Source organism: Triticum urartu, chromosome 2A (assembly GCF_056163025.1).
Source record: "Triticum urartu cultivar PI428250 chromosome 2A, HENAU_Tu73, whole genome shotgun sequence".
In the NCBI taxonomy this organism is placed as follows: domain Eukaryota; kingdom Viridiplantae; phylum Streptophyta; class Magnoliopsida; order Poales; family Poaceae; genus Triticum; species Triticum urartu.
In genome coordinates, this window is record NC_141874.1 from 59,960,133 (window position 1) to 59,982,115 (window position 21,983).

At 44.6% G+C, this 21,983-nt stretch overlaps 2 protein-coding genes, 3 non-coding genes and 1 pseudogene across 6 annotated transcripts; 1 reads left to right on the forward strand and 5 right to left on the reverse strand.

Moving 5' to 3' along the window:
- Nucleotides 1-242: 242 nt before the first annotated feature.
- On the reverse strand, nucleotides 243-6,245 carry LOC125535564 (beta-glucosidase 5). The gene is made up of 13 exons (XM_048698629.2): nucleotides 5,956-6,245; nucleotides 5,822-5,885; nucleotides 5,443-5,501; nucleotides 5,266-5,341; nucleotides 5,106-5,177; nucleotides 4,680-4,767; nucleotides 4,199-4,457; nucleotides 3,831-3,946; nucleotides 3,548-3,762; nucleotides 2,155-2,183; nucleotides 1,106-1,208; nucleotides 927-1,014; nucleotides 243-805 (listed from the first exon to the last, which is right to left on the reverse strand). Exons 1-13 carry the CDS (start codon nucleotides 6,082-6,084, stop codon nucleotides 574-576), a joined length of 1,530 nt encoding a protein of 509 aa, XP_048554586.1. The 5' UTR covers nucleotides 6,085-6,245; the 3' UTR covers nucleotides 243-573.
- Nucleotides 6,246-6,484: 239 nt separating this feature from the next.
- LOC147983736 (pentatricopeptide repeat-containing protein At5g56310-like) lies at nucleotides 6,485-7,945 on the reverse strand (annotated as a pseudogene).
- A 278-nt stretch (nucleotides 7,946-8,223) lies between these two features.
- On the reverse strand, nucleotides 8,224-8,295 carry TRNAG-UCC (transfer RNA glycine (anticodon UCC)). Its single transcript has one exon. It is a non-coding gene; the product is annotated as a tRNA-Gly (tRNA).
- Nucleotides 8,296-11,614: 3,319 nt separating this feature from the next.
- On the reverse strand, nucleotides 11,615-11,686 carry TRNAG-UCC (transfer RNA glycine (anticodon UCC)). The gene has a single exon. It is a non-coding gene; the product is annotated as a tRNA-Gly (tRNA).
- Nucleotides 11,687-14,110: 2,424 nt separating this feature from the next.
- Nucleotides 14,111-14,182, reverse strand: TRNAG-UCC (transfer RNA glycine (anticodon UCC)). The gene has a single exon. It is a non-coding gene; the product is annotated as a tRNA-Gly (tRNA).
- Nucleotides 14,183-17,981: 3,799 nt separating this feature from the next.
- On the forward strand, nucleotides 17,982-21,674 carry LOC125535566 (importin subunit alpha-1). 2 transcript variants are annotated; one of them, XM_048698630.2, is made up of 10 exons: nucleotides 17,982-18,349; nucleotides 18,797-18,893; nucleotides 18,972-19,063; nucleotides 19,147-19,272; nucleotides 19,351-19,533; nucleotides 19,614-19,777; nucleotides 19,873-19,951; nucleotides 20,490-20,618; nucleotides 20,794-20,921; nucleotides 21,053-21,674. In XM_048698630.2, exons 1-10 carry the CDS (start codon nucleotides 18,047-18,049, stop codon nucleotides 21,441-21,443), a joined length of 1,692 nt encoding a protein of 563 aa, XP_048554587.2. In that variant the 5' UTR covers nucleotides 17,982-18,046; the 3' UTR covers nucleotides 21,444-21,674. The 2 variants fall into 2 exon arrangements, with proteins under 2 accessions (XP_048554587.2, XP_048554588.2); XM_048698631.2 differs by having other exon boundaries at nucleotides 18,064-18,349; nucleotides 18,793-18,893.
- Nucleotides 21,675-21,983: the final 309 nt, after the last annotated feature.

A 21,983-nucleotide genomic window follows, 5' to 3' on the forward strand; every position in this document is an offset into this window, starting at 1 on the left:
CCTTTGTTGTTGTTTTTTTTACATGCTTTGTTGTTGTTGTTCATTGTACTTGTAATGTGTGTCAAGTTTGAGCAAAGTTATAGGTCATTCTAAAGAAAAGAAAAAGGTAAATTGTAGAAGGATCAAAAGAAGACATATTCCTTTCAAAACTGATATGACCAAGACCAAGATGGCACCAGTTCAAGGATCGAAAGAAGACTTCTTCTTTCAAAATTTATCTGATCCAGACCATATAACAGCCATAGCCAATTAACTTTCCAATTTTCATGAGTTTTAAAAAGCGAACTTGTATTTTTCATCCTCGGTTAGTTCCTTGGGTTGTTTTCGTCGCCATCAACTTACACTTGTAATGTTTGACTTGCAATTCCTACAAATAGCAGGGAAGCCACCCTTGTAGTGACAAAACAACCCACAAGTCAGCTAAACATACTTCTTCCCGGGCCGTCTGGCTGCCAGTTCTTCCTCTCACGCCCCCTTATTTTCAGAAAATAAAGTTGAAGAATCTGCTGCTCAAGCCTTTTGTTAAACTTCGACAGGTGCGTGCATACATACATGTGACGCCCGAGCACCAAATTAGAAGACGGTCGTCAACCTCAGGTCCTCCTGCACCCTTGATACTCGAATAGAGGATCCATTCTTTTTCAGGAAGCCGGAGTACCAGCGAGCAGAGAGCCTGGCTTGCCGTGGCCTCCTTTCGTCATCAAAATCTATGCGGTACAGGCCGTACTTGGACTCGTATCCTGCCAGGAGCTCGAATAGATCCATGAGTGCCCAGGCGAAATAACCCCTCACATTAACCCCATTCCTGCAGAACAACGAGTGTCAATCAGGGTGGTGGAACACCAAATTTTATCTTCGTTTTCTTTTTTTTTTGGGTCTCAAGCATCCGCGGAGAGATATGCAGTCGTGTGCTGAAAATTGCTAACCTTATTGCATCTAGCGTGCTTCCCATGTAGCTGCTCAGGTAATCGACCCTGTAAGTATCATCAAGGCTATCGTTGGCAGACCCCACACCTGCTGACACGAAGAATAATACAACTGAGGTTCAGGAAGATATTTGGTTTGTTAACATAGGTTTGCTTCTTGCTAAACTATATGTGCTTGCCATTCTCGTGGACATAAAGTTGAGTTATCCCATAGGTTTCCTTCAGGTACCCGAGGACAAGTTGCAACCCTTTGGGATCACTTGGAACATTTGTTGGGGCTCCCTGCAGACCAATAGAGACCGTAGCTTTGTCATGAATCAGCATCAGTTTGTCAACCTCGATCACATCTGCTTGATGCGTATTTTTCTTATTTAATCTCCGAGCCAGTTTGGTATTTCTAACTGAATGGTGCGCGGCCAAAAGAAAATGAGATACAAAGTGTTATTTTCAAAATCGAGTTAAAAGTGGTTTACAAGGTTCTTATTTGCCCCAAAGTGGTTTTGAATAACTGCAAAACAGGTTTAGACATGGTGCCTATGTGTATGCCACGTCGTCTCTACATCACCCAAAACCTAGCAATAATAAAAAGAAAATGAGATATTAAAATAATCGCTCCAACCTTGGATAAAAAAACATTTGCTTTTAGACATTAATTTCTCTTCGAGAGAAAATTTCAATTATTAGTTTTTGGGGAAACTGAATTGAGAATGTTTCTAGAAACATGGAAAAACGCTGAGAAATTCTTTGGTGAGATTTGCGGTTACTTTTTTAAACAAAATTATTTGTGTTTTTTATTTGGAAATCAGGGGGGTCAGCCTTTTTATTATTTATACCTTCTGAAAAGTTTGAACATCTAAACAACGATCCTTTCTATTTCTAGTATTTTCTGCTATTAAAGATGTGGTAAACACATAGTTTTGACATGCCATCTAAAACCACTTTGGAGTAGTGTGAGATGTTCTACGAGGTTTTGAGAGTTTTTTTTCGAAAAGGAGGATGACCCCCGGCTCTGCATCTGAAAGATGCATGCAGCCATTTTATTAATTATTCACAAAGATCTTACAAAGTAGTACCAGGTTTTGAGAGTTAAAGGTTAGATTTGTCTTCTATCAAAGTTTAGGGTTGTAATGTGCACTCAGTCAAGAGTTGAGAGGGACAAAAAATCCAAGAACATAGATGCACTCATAGTTGGCAACCCTTCACAAAAAGCATTGATGACATGGTTTACCTGACCAGCAGGTGGTTCTGTCCTAGAAGCTGCAGCATAGAAACAAATATCTAGTTAGGGTAACCAAGGCATATACTGCAAAATAGAACTGTTGAAAAATAATTGTATTCGTTTACTAAGGTTATGAAGTAAAAAAAAGGATTGAAATGGTCAAACAAAAGTTATGTCGTCTAGAAAACTATGGTAAAACAATATAACTTGATAGAGAAACTATACCTTATAGATAGACTAGACAGCTATTTTTTTGGATAATTCATGACATGTGAGTCGCTAACCCATCTGCTAAGCACAGCCAGCCTTAGCTAGCTCCACTTAATTTGAGCAACTCTAGCAGATTCTCTCAAAAATGCATCTTTTAGAACTGAAAAGGGTAGCCTTTATAATATTTTGAAGGCTCGAGAAATAGTGTGCAAACTCAGATTCCCCAAAAGCTACTTCCTTTATAATCTCCCTCTCCTATTTCTCCGATGTGTGTGCATATACACTGTAATTAAACTTCAAGTTCACATAGATATAAACCATACTTTTGGCATTTCAACATCACACACTTCAATAACATTCAAATCCAAATTTTAAAATTCAAAGTGAAACATAGCACTGGTGTTCTGCTCGTTCAACAAGTCGATGCAGTGATTCATCTTTACCCGACAAACAAACAACACCAAGCACCACAATTACACAAGAGCATAAAAAACCAATGAATCAACAATCTATCTCAAGCTATCATCCTCTGTAATTTAATCTCTGTCACTGTCAACAACACATCCCTCTGTAATTCTATTTCTCTCTCACTCTTCATCTCTGAAATACCATCTCCCTCTCACTCACCATCTTCAGTTTCTCTCATCTCTCACTCTGAACTCTCAGCAAAACAGCAGCAACAGCAAAGTAGCAGCAGCAGCATAGCGGTACCAGGAAAGTAGCGCCGACAGCAGCATAGCAGACCAGCAAAATAGTGTCACTTGCAGCCTAAGCAGGGTACCCCCCCCCCCCCCCCCCCAACACACACACACACATCCTCCTGCTAGGAACCCCTAGATCCAACCCAGGCCCACTTAGTTCCCTAGGAAATGAATCAAAGCCAACGATACAAATGCAAAACAGGGCAATGGACGCCAAGGTCGACATGGCTTCCGATGCCAAGTTTTTCGCCAACATGAATGCCAACAACGAAAATATGAAGGCGTGCAGTTAAGGGATGAAGGACATGAATGATGCGATAATGCCTCGCTTCACCAAACTGGACATAGCACAAGAGTCTAGAGCGCTAAGCCCTGAGGCATAGGCTAAGAAAGGTGCTATTTTTACACAGGCTATATAGTGAAATTGACACGCTTCCAGGCGTGCTTGAGAAAAAGAATTACATAGGTGGATACCTCTGTAAACTGTTTACCTCTGTAATAAATTGACATGTCCCTGTTGTAGTCTCGGATACCTGGTTCTGTCTGGCGGTCACTCACATAGAGAGAATAGTAGTGATTTATTCCGATAAAATCAGAAGAACCCTTGATAAGTTCAGACTGGACTTTTGTGAAGGATGGAAGACGAGAGCCAACATTTTTCTTCATCATTTCTGGGTAGTCCCCAAACACCAAAGGCTCTAGTATCCTGTCAGTATTGCAGTTAGGCTCCCAACATGCATAGTTCCCATGTAAAGATGGAGATAAATATCATACCAGCCAAACATGAAATCCTTGCATCTTTGAGTTGCTTCTAAATCCGCGGTGGAATCTGTGAATGGGTAACTCCAGAAGGAGTAGATATTTATGCCCACAACTCCTTTTTGCATAGCCTGCATCCATAAGTTCCTTCAGTGAGTCCACACTCTTTAGCTATGAAAAATTTGCACTGTAACAGGAAAAGGGAATATCGTGCTAAAACATAAAACATGCATAAACAAAGATGGGCTATGAAATGGTTAATGTGTAATGAATGAAAATTGTGACTTCACCATCGACCTAAGCTAAGATGGCTAATAAAGCTCACAGTTTCTGAAGAATCTAGCAGCAACCAAACTATTTTGGGTACAAGATCATTCACTCACTCGATACTTCTCTCTGTACAGTCTGGCAACTGATGCATGCGCCAATAAGTAAGTATGGACTGCTACATATGGTTCAGTGCTGGAGTTCCCAGCTGTGCACTTTGTTATTCCAAATGGATCTGAGCATCGACCAGGTGGTAATTGACCACTGCCATAAGAGGCAACTGCACCAATGTTTGGTTCGTTCACTGTAGTCCAGTAAGTGACTCTGCCTCCAAACTCCCTGAAGCAAACATCCGCATATGCCGTGAAATCTTCGCTGCATTTTGCAGATACAAAAGTATTAATAGAACCACTCCGTTGTAGTATGTCACTGTTACTAAAAAACTGCCACTCCGAGAGAAATTATTTACTCCCTCCGTTCCAAAATAGATGACTCAACTAAGTCAACTTTATACTAACTTCAGTACAAAGTTAGTACAAAGATGGGTCATCTATTTTGGAACGGAGGGAGTATTTGTGAACCCTTATATAAACTTACATAATTCTGGGGCTTAACCATCCACCATACTCGTCTTCAAGAATTTGAGGGAGATCTAGATGGTGAAGTGTGATGTGTATTTGAATACCTGTACAAATAAACTTCGTTGGTGCATACCTAAGCCATAGCTGCATTTGGATGCTCAGAGATCAAAATATATACTCCACTCGCTCTGCTATGTCTGTCCTCAGCCCACCAGGCCACCACACACATACAAAGAGAAAACTAATTCTACAAAAGAGTGAGTGAGAAATGAGTATGCATAGCCTTATCATATGACATGCTACAACCACATGACCTCTTCCAAATCATTAAAGTAGGAGTAGAAGCATTGTATCAACTACACTTGATTCCCTGAATGGACAAATATTTGGCGGAGACTCCTGAGGCCAAGGACATGTATAGAGAAATAGAAAGAACAATTACCATGTTTCACAAGCTCATCTATGATGTTATTGTAGAACTGTAACCCTTTTGGATTGACAGCTCCACGTCCATCTGCAAACCACAAATTTTGCCGAAATAGTTAGAAAAAAACGAAATTGAAAAAGGGCTTTTGTGATGGACCTTGTGAGGAATTATGTACTTGGAATGAGCCTCGACCAGGAGATGGAGAACCTATAGGCCTCTAGGCCTGTATCAGATATGAGCTTGATATCCTCCTGAAATATCGGAATTACTAAACCTGAGAACTGCTGAAGTATTACTACAGTTGATGCAACACAGAGAAACACCAGCAGAACATTTTGCTCTTATCATTTACCTTGTATTTATGGTACCCATCTGCAGTAACATCTCCTGTGCTTTGGTCTGGCATTTTACCTGTGAACACAAATCAACAACGGTCAGCTTGGTCAACCTGTGCGACTATGATTACCATGTCCAGTTTAGCTCTGCTTTAACAAAACAAAACAAAAATGTTTATGTGGAATTGTTTGTCCAAGAGGGAACCGGTCTCAAATTTCTACGCATTTGAAATACAAATTGTGCCAGACTCTATCTGTTACGCATTTGAAATAAAAAATAAAAATAAGCACATGCTATATCAATTCCTTCTACGAAACTTGCTGCCGCATATTTAGTGAGGCATTGCAGCACATCAAAACCAGAAAGATAAATTGCACGCATAGATAGCAACTAACCTGCATGAGTGAAAGTGTCCCAAAAGCTTGGCCTCCTACCATCCTCAGCAACAGCACCCTCATACTATATGCAAATGAAATATCTAAATTTAGCACACCATGATTTTCAACGAAATAAGATTCCATCAGCTTACTTGATATGCTGAGGTTCCAGATCCAAATACGAAGTCCTGCGGAAAATCACTTCTTGTGAAGCCAAGAATGGCAGCTGCATCCTGAACCCAGAGGGACAGCAAGATGTACAAGAAAGCAGTGGCACCCATGTATCTATCTTCTTGGATTTATGCCAACTCTCCTCAACCCCATCTTCATCCAGGTCAAATAAATAGCCCACAAGTCAACTAGCCTCAACTTCATCTTCATCCAAGCCAAATAAATAGTTCACAAGTATAGGCATGCCCAACTGCCATGTACATCGTGCTTGCTTTGCCTTCATGGCGTCAGACCCTGTACAGAGTGATGAGTCACGCACTTAATTATTTATTTCATAAAATATCTCCAGCTAGAGTTGTCATACATATTTTTTCCCGGCTCGTGATCCGTGCGTCAACTGGCCCTTCAGGACTGCACGAGGCCCATTAAACAATTTGGCCTAATGCGTCAGAGATTAAATGGAAACTCAAGAGACAAAACACCACTCAGCTGATTAAGAAAAGGCACACTTCAAAAATGAAAGTCCCATGCGGATCACAAGGATGGCAGGAGAAAGGATCTTTTATTTTTTTCTACTAGAATATGCAGCTGGAAAGTGCGCATCATTCTGTATTAGAAGAAAAACGTCGAAGCCAAGAAAGTCTTGCAACCAAAAAAACGAAAGGCAAAGCGAAATAAGCATCAGCATCTACCTGCCTGTCCTCTCCTTCAGGTTCTTCCTTATGGCAAGAATAAGTTGCTGTTGAACAGCGCCAGCAATCGCTGTGAGTAGTAATCGGAGCAGAAGAATAAACACTAACATGTGCAGAAGAAGCGTGATGGGCTTCCTGTGGCAAGCTTGCGTTCTTGCCACCGGAGAACATGAAGCCGCCGTAGATAGCCAGTTGACAGAGAAGGCACTGCTGTCAGACGTTGAGGGCTCGAGGCAGATCCTTCTTTTTCTCTTGCACACTCACAAGCACTTACACCAGTAGGAGATATTATTATCTTCTGACAGTGCATAGATCTGCATTTTCCGGGGCGTAACTCATGGAATCAACCATTTCACTCCATTAAGCTCAAACCTTCCTCTTTGTTGGCTCCCTGCTCCACCATCTTCTGCCCAATGGCTCTTGCATCTTCCCATCGACCATTGACTTCCTACAAGTTGAGCAGAAAGGCATAACATCCACCATGTGTGCAATGCACATGTCTCCGTTGGTATATCCAAGACACAGTTTCAGCCTCCTGCACGCCCAAGGAGATCAGCTGGACACGCATAGTGCCTAGATCATTGCAAGCCCTCCATGGTGCCGCATTGACTGGAAAATTTTCCGTTCATCCACACGACTTGTGTGGGTGCACGCTGCACAAAGCAGCAACAAACGACTGATTACGCACAAACCCCTTTTCAAGCATCCTTTGGAACAACTCAAGTGCACGCTCACCATGGCCATTCACTGCAAGCTCTTCGGTCACTGAATTCCACAGCACAACTTCACGGCGGTGAACGCAGTCAAAAACACACCACCCCTCCTCCGCGCACCCACACTTGCAGTACATGTCCACCGGCGCGGCCTCAACCATGACATTCCTTTGCCTCCCTGCAAGCCCCCCATCTCCAGATACCGATGGACCCACCAAGGCACCAACCACACTCGACGACACCAAGACGGGAGCACGGTCACCAGCACCAGTACACCCGGCTTGAAACCCTCCCCCATCATCCGATCAAACGCATGCAGCGCCTCCTCGAGCTCGCTCCCCTGCACGCACAAGCGCGTCGACTACTCGACCATCGCGCTCCAAGGCAACACCAGATTCCGCCCCGGCATTCTTGCAAACACTTGCCGCGGCGCCGGCAGGTCGCCGCTCTTGCCATGCGCCCATGCCCGGGCACCATGAGGCGGCGCCCGGGTCGAACACCTTGCGCGCGTGGGGCAGGAGGCCAAGTGCGCAGTAGAGCTTGAGGAGGGAGTTGGTGACGACGGGACGCGGTCAGGCGGGTGCATCCAGCGGAGTGGAGGGACGGAGGGCAGACGAGGCGAGAGGACAGCCGCGGCGTGCGAGCGGGGCTGCCGTGGGAGGGAGCCGCAGAGAGTTGGTCTTGCGCTTCGCGTCATTTTTTGGCCAGTGTTGTCGTGAACAAAAGAAGCGTCCAAGCTCAGGGCCGCACGATCGACTGATCCAGCGGCTGACCGATGGAATCCACTCTGGAGTGAGTCTTCACTGCAAGGTGCAGACGCAGTGTAGGCTGGCAAAAAAAAAAGTGCGTCTGCCGGGAGTCGAACCCGGGTCTATTGCTTGGAAGGCAATTATCCTAACCGTTGGACTACAGACGCTGGATGTGCTAATTTTCACGATACAAATTATTCGTACAACAACGACGCAAGTGAACCATCATCACATCAGGCCCCTTGTACCGTCTCAGCTTAGCCTCCTGAAACAGCGTTAAACCTATTGTACCGTCCGAGGGGACGCGACCCACAACGTTGGGACTGTGTTGTCCGGACCTATTCTGTCATCCAACGCGGTACCGTATCGGTCCACGGAGCTACCCGACATCTGTTTTCATATAAATTGAAAGCCATCTGGGGAAGCTTTTGTGGAGGTCTTGACCGCCGCTACGTAGGACTCCAACATCTCCGGCCCAATTAAACCCTCCTCTCGGTCTCATTCTCTTCCATTCCATCCATGCCCTCCCTTGTTTTGCGCCTGCACCCTCCTCCTCTAACGTCGCCGCTTTACCTCTTCAAAAATCTACCACTCTTTTGGTTGGTTGTTCCAGGAAAACCAAATGACCATATGATTTAAAACCTACAATTATCTATCTAGATAATATTACTTGTATTTTCAAATGCATATGGGTTAGATACAAAATAATATTGAAAAGAAAACTGTTGAGATTTGCAAAGTTTAGGGGGAGTAAACCCCCATATCATAACCCATCAATGATCGTCAGATCATACATGTTGTACTCTTTTTCATTGGTGAGTTTTCCCTAATGGTTTTTCATAAAAGATTTTCAATGAGACAATATAAATACAAGTGTTCAGATATGCCATTTTTCTTTTATCCTTATATTTCCCCAGTGGGTTTTTAAAGGAGTTTTTCGTGGCACATCATATTGCACTCTTTTTCCCTTAATGAGTTTACTCTCAAGGTTCTCATATAAGGTGCTAAATGAGCTAATACATTTTTTTTCATATTCATACTTTCTATTTTCTCCACCGTGGTTTTTGAAGAAAGTATACAAGGCATATTTATTGGTCTCCAACTCACTAATGAGATTTTTTTTCCTATCTAGGTTTTTCTGTTATGAGTTATCAAGGAGACAGTAATGCATTGTATTATTTTCTTCTTATTTTCTCACAGGGTTAAAAGGAGTTTTAGCAACATATCATACGATGCCACCGATGTGCTGCTTTTTGGACAGAAGCTATGTGCCCTCGTGTACTTGGCGTCAGGGGAGGAGTCCCAGTGATTTCGCCAGGGGGGATGCCGACTCGTTGTTTCTGCCTCGTATGTGGCACGGGGCATGTTACTTGTGGCTGTCGAATGACCTCCTCTTCTTCGAGGACCGCAATGAAGCCACAGCATCGATGTGGTTCAACTCGTCAAGCCTGTTTATGCTCGCCGCCGATGGCGCACGGGAGTTTCGGGTGGACCTCGCGCCGTCGGATTTCCGCGTGTTCAACCTAGGGCACGATGGGTGGTTGCGCCTCACGAGCTACGCATTGTTGAACTCCTCGACATCCCTTGGTGGCGACTTCATGACGCTGGCCGGAGACATCAAGCCCACAACGAGTGCATCATCGATCAAGATCAAATGAATATTTATGGTACAAAAGATAGTGAAATTATTGATTATTCAACGTCGACAAAAAGACCGTATGAAGCTTTACTATTCTCTTGGATTGGCTTTGGGCCTTTCCTGCGCAGCTTAGGTGGAAGGCGAATAAGGGCCCCTTCCGAGGGTGCCCGAGCCATCAGTGAAATACTACTTTGAAAGAGCTCGGATTCTAACCATATGAAGCTTTACTGTTCTCTTGGATTGGCTTGATTGGCTTTGGACCTTTCTTGTGCAGCTTACGTGGAAGACGAAGAAGGACCCCTTCCAAGGGTGCCCGAGCCATCAATGAGATATCACTTTGGAAGAGCTCGGATTCTAACCTGACTCATTGGTGTGCAGGATGCACCGGGCTGCCACTCAGTGTGCATCTGCTAAGTATTTGGGGAAATCCCTCAATAGGGCAGAGAAGGGTTAACTGGGTCACTTAACTTTCGACCTCCCGTACCACGTCGACCTGACAATGGGACCACCTGTCAGATCCATCGTCAACGGATGCTTATCGAGCTATCAATGTTATTTTTGCAAAAACAAATGAAAATCGATGGTTTTCTGATTTAGAGTTCGCCATTGTGGTGATTTTTTTGCGGCCGGAACGGTATCATCTAATCCTCACAGCAAGGTCACAGGCGGAATCACGGTGGGCTCCCCACAGGATCAGGAGGGGAAGGTGTCGGGGAGGAACGTGGGATCGCAACCAGTCATTCTTGAAACGGAAATGGACAGCTCGCGAGATGGAGGTGGAGCCGGTGACGACGAGAGCGCAGAGTTCCAAGGTTTGGCGCGGCGGAGGGAGGAATTCAGAATGGAATCGTTCCAGGAAAGGTTGAAGAAGGCGCGGTCGAGCCTGACCAGCGATCTCTTGGCCATTGGACCGAGTGTATGGTCGATCCTAGAGGGGGAGCTCGAACATCAAATTCAGTTGTACTGGTAAAAAATAAATCAAATTCATTGTTACGAATACATTGTCATTACTGTTTTCTTGAACTGAATTTGGCAAACCAAATGCATTTGCATACATGACGGTACTTGTTCGTAGCCTGTATCATACTCTCAGTTCGAAAACATAATGCGTTCCATGTACACCGATTCGCCATTTGTATTTCTACTGTATTGCTCTTGATCACGTTAATGCACACCAAAATGCATCCAGACGAAGCAGGAGCGAAACGGTGAACAACTGAACATTGAGAAAAAGGACAGGAGAGAAGAGATGTATGTGCCAGCCTTGCCGATGGATCGACTCTCGAGCCTTCACTACAAGGTGCAGCCGCAGCAGAGGAAGAAGGCGCAGACCATGCCCGCGATGGCGACGGACTCGACGGCGGTGACGGCGGCCCAGAGCACGGCGTCGACGGCCGGGTGGTCGAGCAGCAGCCCGGGCCAGCCGCGGAGGAGGTTGTAGGGCGAGCGCAGCGCGGCGCCGGTGTCCCGCAGCCACCGGAGCGTGGACACGAAGCCGCCTCCGCCCATCACGCCGGTAGCTGTAGATTGTCAGTGGGAGCAAGCTTAGCTACTGGTCTTTCAGCTGGTTGGCTTCGTAGCGATCTCTCCTGGTCTCTCCGACGGTATATGCTTGGCCGGGCGCCACGCTCCCGTAGATTGAACGTTTGGTGCGGGGTGGAGCGAGGCCGAAACTGAACAGCGCGAGAAGCGTCTGGAGGCAGGGTGACGCGAGGTGGTTGTTTCCACGTGAGCACGGGGTGGGTCGTAGAGCGCGCAGGGTGAAGACACGTGTAAGAACGTCTTCAATGAATGTGAGTAGAGAAAATACAAAAAAAAACGTCTGTAGAAGAGAGAATGAAAAAAACTGCGTCTGCCGGGAGTCGAACCCGGGTCTATTGCTTGGAAGGCAATTATCCTAACCGTTGGACTACAGACGCTGGTGTGCTAATTTTTAGCATACACTTTATTTGTACAATGAGAGCGCAAGTGAAGGACCATAAAGGATGGCGGACACTCGACCATGGACGATGAATTGTTGTGCAATGCGTGGTTGGTCGTATTTGTGGACTTTATAGGCAGCAGCGTAAGGGGTGGGATATTTTGACAGCGTGCGCATGGTTTGTTTTATGTGCGAAAGCACATTGCGCCCTAACATACACATCATCCATGAAAACAAATGTGAAATCATTAGTGTATCGATGGTATATCATCCAGAACTCTTTTCATAAAGTTTTGTGGCGTGATTTATCGGTTGGAGGCAATGTGGCCATTGTGCGCGGCAACAATAGAGATCGTAAGTTTTTATTTTTCCTGGTCAATTTGTTGATTGATTCATTCATATACTCAATGTTGCTTTACATGTTATGTAGCCTGTACGCATGACCCATCTAACCGCATCATAAATGTTCGGCTAGGTCCAGCTAATTTCATTCAAGTGAATAGGGATGTGAGGAAGTTAAAGTGTGTGTGTTCATTTGCGACTGAGGACAACCAAAAAGATATTGATGTTTATAGTTTTTACACGTGCTCCATCACAAAAGAACCAGTTTGATTGTCCGTGCAAAAAAATGACATTTTTGCTCTCCTAGACTGGTTGTCCGAGCCTCCTTGCTTACTTTGTAGCCTTCTCCTCACCACTCGCCTCCTTCTCGTCTGTCTCCAACTCGGCCGCCAAGCGCTTCAACACCCTAACACGGACAACGCATACAATCATTACCGCATCGGCATCCAACTCGTCCATCCTCATGGTCAGCATCTTGGTATCCACCGAAGCGGCCGCAAGCTCAACACTCCTCTATTGGAGCTCCGTTTTCTTCTCTTCAAGGTTGATCTTTATCTCGGTCACTATCATCAAGATGTTAAACCTCTCCACCTTATTTTCCTCCTTCACGTTGGAGCGCCTGAGACATGCATCCTCCTTCTTTGCCAAGATGCCCTTGAACCTCTTTGTCATCTTGGCCGTCACCCCTTCTCGCTTCTCCTTCTCCTCCTCCCACTTCTTTCCTCGGAACACCCTTCTATACTTTTGGGGCAGCTCTTTTATTTGGTTGGTTGGATCACCCACTTCTTCCTCATTGTTGATGTCGATGGTCTTGATGGATTTGACAATGGATAGTTGCCATTTGGGTCGCCCGTTCAAATTCAACCAATAATGCAAGAGGACGAAACTCTTCTTCTCCACCTTCAAGAATAAGTTGCACGCAAGGGAGGGCTAAAAAAGACACTGTCAACAACTTGCATATCCAGCCAATGAGCAACACATAGAGAATATTCAGCCAAATGACCAACACATAGAACAACTTACTTGCTCGGTGATTTGATCGCGAATGAGTTGAACGACTTTGCCCCATGATCGCGAATGAGTTCATTGTGATAGGGCTCAAAATTCTTGTGCTCATGGAACCAAGAATGAATATTGGACCAAAATGTTGTGCCCTTTTGCTCCGTTTCATGGATCGGATCAATGCTAGTGGCCAACCACGCATCACACAAAAATTTGTCCTCCTGCATTTTAAAACTTTCTCCTCCACCCCTCTTTTGTGGAGCGGTCGACCAATCCTCCGGATCAAGGCCATTGTTGTTGTTGTACGTGTTCTGCTCTGGCTACCCGGTGTACCCTTCTTTTTGCCGGCCACCCATCCTTTGCATTCGCTTTGAGGCGACGAGCATGCCGTGTCGTTGAGTTGGTCTTTCGGGCGGCCACCTTCTCTAGATCCTCCACCCCCGCCGACTCTGGCAGCTGTTCGCGTGGGTTCCTGCGAGCGACGGTAATGAAAAATATAGGAATTGAGTTGAAGGACGATGGCGATCCAAGCAGAGGGTGGGGAAAGGGGGGTTTGGCGCGAAAATAATGCGGACCGCTCCAAATGCACGGGCTCCGCCTCGGTTCTGGGTGGGCTGGGGGTGTGGTGTCCTACATGGCGGAGGTGCGACTCCCGCAATGCCTATGGCTTGCTTCCGGTTTAAGAAAATACGAAATCCGCGAACAAATACAAGTCTACATTGGATGGCTCGCAGTGTCCGGACATTTGCCTGTGTTTTACGGTTCGTCTTCGAGATGCGCTGAACCAGGCGAGAAGTGTCTTGGGTTGAAAGCCTACATTTACCTTCGAGATGCGCTGAACCAGGCGAGAAGTGTCTTGGGTTGAAAGCCTACATTTAAATAGAAAATCAAAGGAACCCAGCAAAATACTTTAAATTAAAAAATGTATTGAACAAAATATAGAATCTTTGTTGAAAATGATACAAAAAAATTGATTATTGTATTGGCAGTACAAAATGCAAAAAATGTATTGAACAAAATATAGAATCTCTGTTGAAAATGATACAAAACAATTGATTATTGTATTGGCAGTACAAAATGCGTCTGCCGGGAGTCGAACCCGGGTCTATTGCTTGGAAGGCAATTATCCTAACCGTTGGACTACAGACGCTTTTGTGTGCTTATTTTCCTAATACAAATTATTCATAATCCGATTTACTATACAATAAGGGCCCAAGTGAGTACAGTACGAAGCTGCAAGTGTTGAACATACCGTACCATCTCTCCCATCAGCTTGGTCTTCTGGGAGTGGATTCAATTACACTAGTAACGGTGAACATGTTAGAACTAGCATCTTTTGACAGTAACCGTACCGCAGTGTCATTGGCTACATCAAAGTGCTAACTAGCATCTTTTAACGGTGAATAGGTTACACTAATAGTGGCAAGTCGTACATGGTTTATTCCTATTTTATCTCTAACTCCTAATCTCAAAAACGTAATTATACTTCTAACATGGTGAACAAAATGGCCACCGACAAGATTTAGCAATAAATAAATACAACCTATGACATATGGAGTATGTAACTAGAAAAGTTTGGCAAATTACAAATGTGACAATGAACCAAACACATGTCTAAAAATAGTATGGCATGGCTATTAAATCTGGCAACCATAACGGAAATTCGCAAGGACATGTAGGTGCAGAGGCACCCACCTGCCGAATCGTGCCTACCGTCTGAAGAGGTGTTTGTTTCCAGGGATTTTTTTGTGTAGGGACTAGAAAAAGTCCTTCTTAGAGACTTTTTTACCAAACGGGAGAGACTTTTTAGGGACTAAACTAGGCATTTGGGACTAAATGAAGAAGACTCTCAAGAAGAGTCTTTTTGTGACTTTTCCAACAATGCCCCTCCATGCACCCATTGGCCCGCCACCCCATGGTGTTGTTTGATTGTTATTTTTCTATATACTAGGGGCAACATGGTCATTTAATAACCTCTAGGAAGGGACTAGGGACTTTTTAGTCTCTGGAAACAAACAGGGAGGGACTTTTTAGTTGGGACTAGAAAAAGTCCTAGGACTAGAGAACCAAACACCACCTGATTGCTTTAAGATTCATAAAGTTGATTAGTCTTAGGCCTTTGATTATTCTAGGTTGGGGTTCATCCATGCACATTTTGGCAGCTTTTGTCAGAGCTGTCGGCGCTGTCCACCTCACCTCCCATGCCTTTTTCATTTCATCTTTTAATTTCAATCTAGTTTAAACCAAAAGTCTAAATTAAGTTTCCTTTGCATATCTGTGTTCGTCGCGACAAGAACTTTCGAACATGACCAGTCTTGAATACATTTCAACAACTTCCAAAAAAATCCAAGTTTGAAATATTGAAACTTGATAGTCGTAACATTAAGTTTTACAAAGTTTCATCAAGCTTTACCAAGTTTCATATGCTTTTAGGGTTTTAGAGTTATGTGCTTAAGGTTTACGGTTTGGGGTTTAAAGTTTTAGTTTAAGTTTTTAAAACTTATCAAATTTATCATCATTCCTATCAAGTTTTAGTAGTTGAAACTTGCCCGACCGCCTGATTTGTCTTGTGATCCGTAAAGTCGTTGGATTCTGCATGAGGGCACACCAAGTTTTAAGTTTTAATTTCTGAAACCCGGATTTTGTTATTCGCTCTTACCAAGTTTTAGAAGTTGAAACTTAATGAAGTTTTTAAAACTCATCAAAATGTATTAAAAAAGGATCTTATTTGAAATCCATTGTAGCAAAAAACACGTATATGCGAACGAAATATAAATTGGACTTTTTTATTCAAAAGATAAAGTAGATCCAAATTTGAAAGTCAAAAATAAATGCGTGAGATGTGGGATGGTTGTAACTGCCAAAAGCTGCGAAAAAGTTGAGCGCATGCCACCATAGAGTAATTAAGGGCTAAAGCACATGCAAAGAGTAAGCCAGTTTACGAATCACGAGGCAAACGGACAACCACAAATCTGTGTGCCTTCGGCTGTGCGTGCTACAAACCCGGGCCAGGCCGGGCTTGTAAAAGCCCGACCATCATTTCTCAAGCCCGAGCCCGGCCCAAAGCCCGAAATACTCTTTGTTTTGAAGCCTAAGCCCAGCCCGAAAGCAAGCACAAAAGCCCGGCCCGAACACTGTTTTTTTGGTGTACGCACGTGCAAGCCCGACCTGAAAGCCCGAAAGCCTGGACCAAAATACATAAAAAGTGAAGCCTGAGTTCGGCCCGAACTATCTTTCGGGCTGGAAAACAAAGCCCGAGCCCGGCCCGAACGTCAAGCCTAACCCGGGTTTTTCGGTCCGGGCTCGGGCCAGGCTGTCCATGCCCGGGTTTACTTCGAACCGTCCCGCTTGGATCCCACATAGACCGAAAAAGCATATTAGGAGAAAGTTGGCAGAGAAAACGATTGGAATTAAACATATCCGACAATCTAGACTTGGAATGGAAGGAGGGGATTTTATTCAAATCAAAGTGAGAAAAGAGCACACCTGCCTACCATTTTCTCATATATGAAAAACTGAGTAGCAAAACCATAACAAGATGGATTTTTTAATACTCCATCAATCTCATATTGTAAACGTCGAGTAGTTTGGATTGCTTATCACGGACATTTGCGTGTTCAAATTTGTGCATCGCGAATGGATACGGTGCGGTGGCATGAAAAAACCACGAGCATCGTGGAAGGAGGACCTGGTTCGGGCAGCCCGAACGCTGTTTTTTTGGTGCGCCCAGTTAATCGATGCTTCTTCTGCATTGTGGAAGGAGGGCCTGGTTCGGGCGGCGTTTACACACTTTGACGCCGAGAAGATTCTTCGGATTTCATTGTGTATATGCAATGTTGATGACTTCTGGGCCTGGCATGAGGAGAACAGAGGAGTTTTCAGTGTGAGATCGGCATACAGAATGATATTAAAGACAAAGTTGGACCAGGAAGCCTGGCTAAATGAAGAGGAGGGACCGTCTAGTGATCAGCAAGAGAAAAACAAATGGAGCAGTATTTGGCATATAAAGGTTCCTTCAAAGCTGCGAATGTTTGTGTGGCGTTTGTCGAGACAGTCTATGCCAACCGATGAACTTTTGAAGCATCGTAACATGGCGACATAGGAGACTTGATTTATTTGCGGGGCTATTGACACATGGAGACATGCTCTATTAACCTGCCCGATGTCGAGCAGCGTGTGGGCCTTAGCGCCGGAAGAGTTAGTACAACACCTGGTGGAGAGGTAGGAGATCAATCCGAAGGAGTGGCCGTTTGGGTTACATGAAATACTAGACATCAACAACTTTGTGAGCTGATTGTTACCATCTAGGCCATTTGGGGAGCACGGAGAAAGGCGATCCATCAGGATATTTACAAGTCACCTCACGCTATTAATGGGTTTATTACTAGTTACTTCACAGATCTCCGGATTGTCAATGGGATAACACATAGACCATCAGCGGTGGTGCAAGCAAGACTGACACAATGGCAGGCTCCAGTTGAGGGAAGTGTCAAGGTGAATGTAGATGAGGCATTGTTTGGTCAGGCAAGGTACGGAGCTGTGGGGGCGGTATGCAGGAACTCCAATGGAACGTTCCTGGGAGCTTCAACGATGTTCTTCAGGTACATTGGTGATCCCCAAACCCTTGAGGCTCTGGCCATCAGGGAGGCATTAGCTTTGCCAGATGACTTATATCAGAGGAGAGTACATGTTGCATCCGACTGCAAGGTGGTGGTAGACGATCTGAAGAAGAAAAATTCGTCGGGCTATGGCGCCATTATACATGAGATAGTCCGTTGATCGAATTTTGAAACTCACAACTTGGCGAAGCATACTTTATCCTTCGGGGTTGGCCGCCCTGTTTTGTTCATTCGTGCCTGTAAACATTGTGACGTCTTAATAAAAAACTTCGCGAGGTTGTCTAAAAAAATGAAAAAACCACGAGCATATTCCGACCGCACCAGCTCCTCAAACAGGAACCGGCCCGAAACGAAAGCAGAGCCCGACCCGAGCCTACCTCGCCGCGCCCGCAGCTATGCCGCGCGTCCCACGGCGGCCGTCCGACGAGGCGCGCCGCGGCGCGTACAAGCCGCCGGGCGTGGACGCCGCCCGCTCGCGCCGGCGCCGCGAGGACCGCCTCCTCGCCCTCCGTCGCCGCAACCGCGACGCCGGCCTCTTCAAGCGCCGCCGCGAGGAGCCCACCCTTGCCCCCGCCCCCGTCGTGCCTCCCTCCGATGCGGCCGCAGACGCCACCGCGCCACCTCCTTCCTCCGAGCCGTCTTCGCCTGCGCCCTCTCCGCCCCCCGCAGAAGCTCTGCGGGCCGCCGCCGACGCTGAGGTGCGGTACTTAGGATTTTAACTCTGCCAGTGTTTTCGCATTGGTCGTTGTAAGAAAATGTAATTTGCCACCATATGTTTGAAATTTATTCATGCTGAGAATTTGGAGACCTCTGTAATATTTGAAGCCACAGATGACGCGCAAAAGATAATTCCAACAGAATAGATGATTACTACATGATTTTTCTCACTGCCATGTTTTGATGAACACACTTACTACTCACTAGTCACTAGTAGTAGTATATAGATTTTGGCTAGTTATCTGCCTGCTTTTGAAAATGTGAACTGTAAGGAGCCCGTGACAAGTTACTCCTATGGTTTGGCAAATGTCAACTGTTTATGCGATGAATCAGATCCTTTCTTTTGTCACAATGCAGGAATTACTTGTGGTGCGCACTCTTTATCTTTCTTTCCAGATTTCCTTATTCTGTTTCTTGTATCCAGTTAGCTTGAAGGCCTATCAGAAATGGTCGATAAAGTCTGGTCAGATGACACAGCTACTCAGCTGGAAGCCACAGTCCAGTTCAGGAAACTTCTCTCGGACGGTACTTGACATGTTTAATGTGAGATGCCATTTCTTTTGTGTGTGGCTAAAGATTAACTTGTTATTGTTATATCCGTAGGGAAGAACTCAACCATGATAAAAATCATTAGAGCGGATGTCCTGCCAAGGTTTGCTGAGTTCCTTTCAAGACAAAGACCTCCTCAGCTCCAAGTATGGCCGTCTGTTTGTTCTCTTTTGTTTCTTCCCTTTGTTTTTCTCTGTAAACAATCTTATACTGGGTATACCTTTTGCAGATGGAAGCAGCATGGGTGCTTACCAACATAGCTGCGTCTGATTATACACTGCTAGTTGCAGAGTGTGGTGCTGTTCCAAGGCTGGTAGAGCTCTTAGAATCCCCAGATGCTAATATCAGACACCAGGTCAAAGAATGATACTCCGTCGTACATTGTTTTTGAAATGGCTTTGTTACTTATATTGTTGGTTCTGTTGTTAAGCAGGCTACATGGGCCCTTGGAAATATAGCTGCAGACATGCCTAGCTGCAGAGAGATTGTTCTTGATCATGGCGCTGTTACACCATTACTTGCTCAATTTAAAGAAGACATGAAAGTTTCAGTTCTTAGGACTGCCACATGGGCACTGTCAAACCTTTGTTTTGGGAAATTACCGGCTGAAGTACAAGTGGGTCTCTGTATGATTATATTCCCTAGTTAACATGTGAACAAATAATTTGCTGAATCTATTTTGGTTGATCATTGCAGGTGAAACCAATACTGGAAATAATTAGCCTTCTTATCCATTCCGCTGATGAGAAGATCTTGGCAGATGCATGCTGGGCTCTTTATTATATATGCGATGGTGTGGAAGGTGGCATCCAAGATGCATTAGATGCAGGTGTATGCCCTCAACTTGTAAAACTTCTGATGTAAGTTGGTGGAATCAGTTTTATATGCATTTCCACATATGAGGAAAAACCACTCATGACTCATCATATGAAACACTCTTTTGTCCTGATTTTAGGCATGCGTCAGCTAATATTCTTCTCCCTGTCATTACGTCACTCGCAAGAATTTCTGCTGGAGATGATACTCAAGTGCAGGTTGGTTAAATTTGTATAGACCTATACTATTTGTTTGTTATTATCCTTTATTTAACCAATATGGATTGTCAGTTAACTGCAACAACGAGATCAGAGGAACCGACTATGTAGTTGGCTGAATTGGCAGGTGGGGTTGGTGGTGTTTGCTCTATTGCCCGAAGTTCATCTTACATTAGCTGCAATGACTGTACCTAATATTGCATATTTACATTACTGGAGTCTGACTAGATCATTTAATTCCTCAATAAACCTCACCAGCTGTTCATCCTCTAACACCACTGTTCGGTACCAGCCTCACTGATTTCATACTTTGCAAGTTCATATGCCCATATTGCGACCAATTCATGCACACTCCATGCAGTATGAAGTTGTGAAACCTTAGGGGAGCTCTGCATGCCTCTGACATAAAATGCTTTCTATTTATTGTAGTTTGCATGTGTGTCGCTGTCAGAAATTTATATATATTGTCTATTGTTTGCTACAATGCCTAGCCGGTGTTTATTTTGGTGTGTTGAACCTGTGCAATAATGTTTTTCAGGTCATAGTAGAACAGGGCATTCTTCCTTGCTTAGCCCAGTTATTAGCGCGAAATTATCCAAAGATCATCAAGAAACAAGCTTGTCTAATTGTTTCTAATATTACCGCCGGCAGCAAGGATCAGATTCAGGTAACAAGTTATATGCTGATTTTGGTGTTTATCCAATAAAGCTAGGCTCCTGTGTTCAGTCGAAGGGAACTGGATGTACATTAGTTGCATTAGTAGTATTTTGCCCTATGTCAACTGAATCTTGCACATTATGTTATTACTATTACTATTGGTTTACTCGTAATTCTTTTGACAGGCAGTCATTGATGCTGATGTTATGAACCATGTCATTGTCCTACTAAAGACCTCAGAAACTGATCTAAAGAAGGAAGCTGCTTGGGCTATATCAAATGCTGCCTCTGGTGGTTCAAGCGATCAAATCCAGTAAGTCTTAACCAGTGGTTATCTTGCGTGCTAGTTCACACGCAATTTGAATGTTCTTGCTTTCATTATTTTGTATGCGCATGATGTTGAGCCAAGTGCTTTGCGATGAATTTTTCACTTTCTGGCCGCAGATATTTGGTGAGCCGGGGATGTTTGGAGCCACTCTGCAATGTCCTCAAGTACCAAGATGTTGATCTTGTGTACACGTGTCTGGAAGGTCTCCAAAATATACTCGTGGAGGGTGAGATTGGGAAGCAGGGCAATGAATCTGTGACGAACCCATACGCGCAGTTTATTCTGGAGAATGGTGGCCTGGACAATTTAGAAGAGCTACAGGATTTTGACAATGATGTGGTTTACAAATTAGCCATGAAGCTGCTCGAGAGGTATTGGGATGAGGAAGTAAGCGACGACGCAAATTTGCCGGCTTCCAAAGATGGCTCTGCAGAGAAAGTGGAGACGGTGCCAGAAGATGCCGCACAGCCACCGGTACCAGCGCCCAGCGCAGATGGGACCGAGTGATCCTAGACGACTCTGCATTGCTCTAGGAGCTAAATCCTTCCTCGCATGATTAAATATCAAATTATTCATGTGATCGTGGCCAGCATAGAGAGATATTTATCGGTGTGAAATTTTTTCTCGTGAAATGTCTGTACTATGCAGTAGAACTGAAAATCTGTGAATGCGTGGAATACGTGGTAAGCAATCCAAATTTGATGGGAAAAAAAATATCTGGGAATGGTGAGCAGGAAATGTAAAGTATGTTTTGACACGTGCCTTCAGCCTTCTGTCAGTGGGAGTGATTGAGGAACTGATCCTGGGGGCTCGGTGAGATCCTTGTAACTGAACCTGTATTCGAATGACCCTGCAATTTGATACTACCTCTTGAACTACAAAAACGTCTTCCGTTTAAGAACAGAGGGTACATGTGATTGCTACAAGAAGTTAAAAGTGTTGTTTCCCTAGTAGCAGAGTAGTATGGGTCTCTGAAATATCGAGCACGCGGCTGGCTATCGGTTTCTCAAGTGACGAGCCCTCATCACGATGTAGGCCGACATCAAC

What these genes read in the sequence shown, in the direction of transcription:
- LOC125535564 (XM_048698629.2), bottom strand. Translation starts at nt 6,084, where the DNA reads ATGGGTGCCACTGCTTTCTTGTACATCTTGCTGTCCCTCTGGGTTCAG. An exon ending in AGATGAGCTTGTGAAACATG is followed by an intron (nt 4,768 to 5,105) that starts GTAATTGTTCTT and finishes TTATTTGTACAG; the next exon opens with GTATTCAAATACACATCACA. An exon ending in ACTTTATGTCCACGAGAATG is followed by an intron (nt 1,015 to 1,105) that starts GCAAGCACATAT and finishes TCGTGTCAGCAG; the next exon opens with GTGTGGGGTCTGCCAACGAT.
- LOC125535566 (XM_048698630.2), top strand. Translation starts at nt 18,047, where the DNA reads ATGCCGCGCGTCCCACGGCGGCCGTCCGACGAGGCGCGCCGCGGCGCG. An exon ending in GGGCCGCCGCCGACGCTGAG is followed by an intron (nt 18,350 to 18,796) that starts GTGCGGTACTTA and finishes GTATCCAGTTAG; the next exon opens with CTTGAAGGCCTATCAGAAAT. An exon ending in CAACTTGTAAAACTTCTGAT is followed by an intron (nt 19,778 to 19,872) that starts GTAAGTTGGTGG and finishes TCCTGATTTTAG; the next exon opens with GCATGCGTCAGCTAATATTC.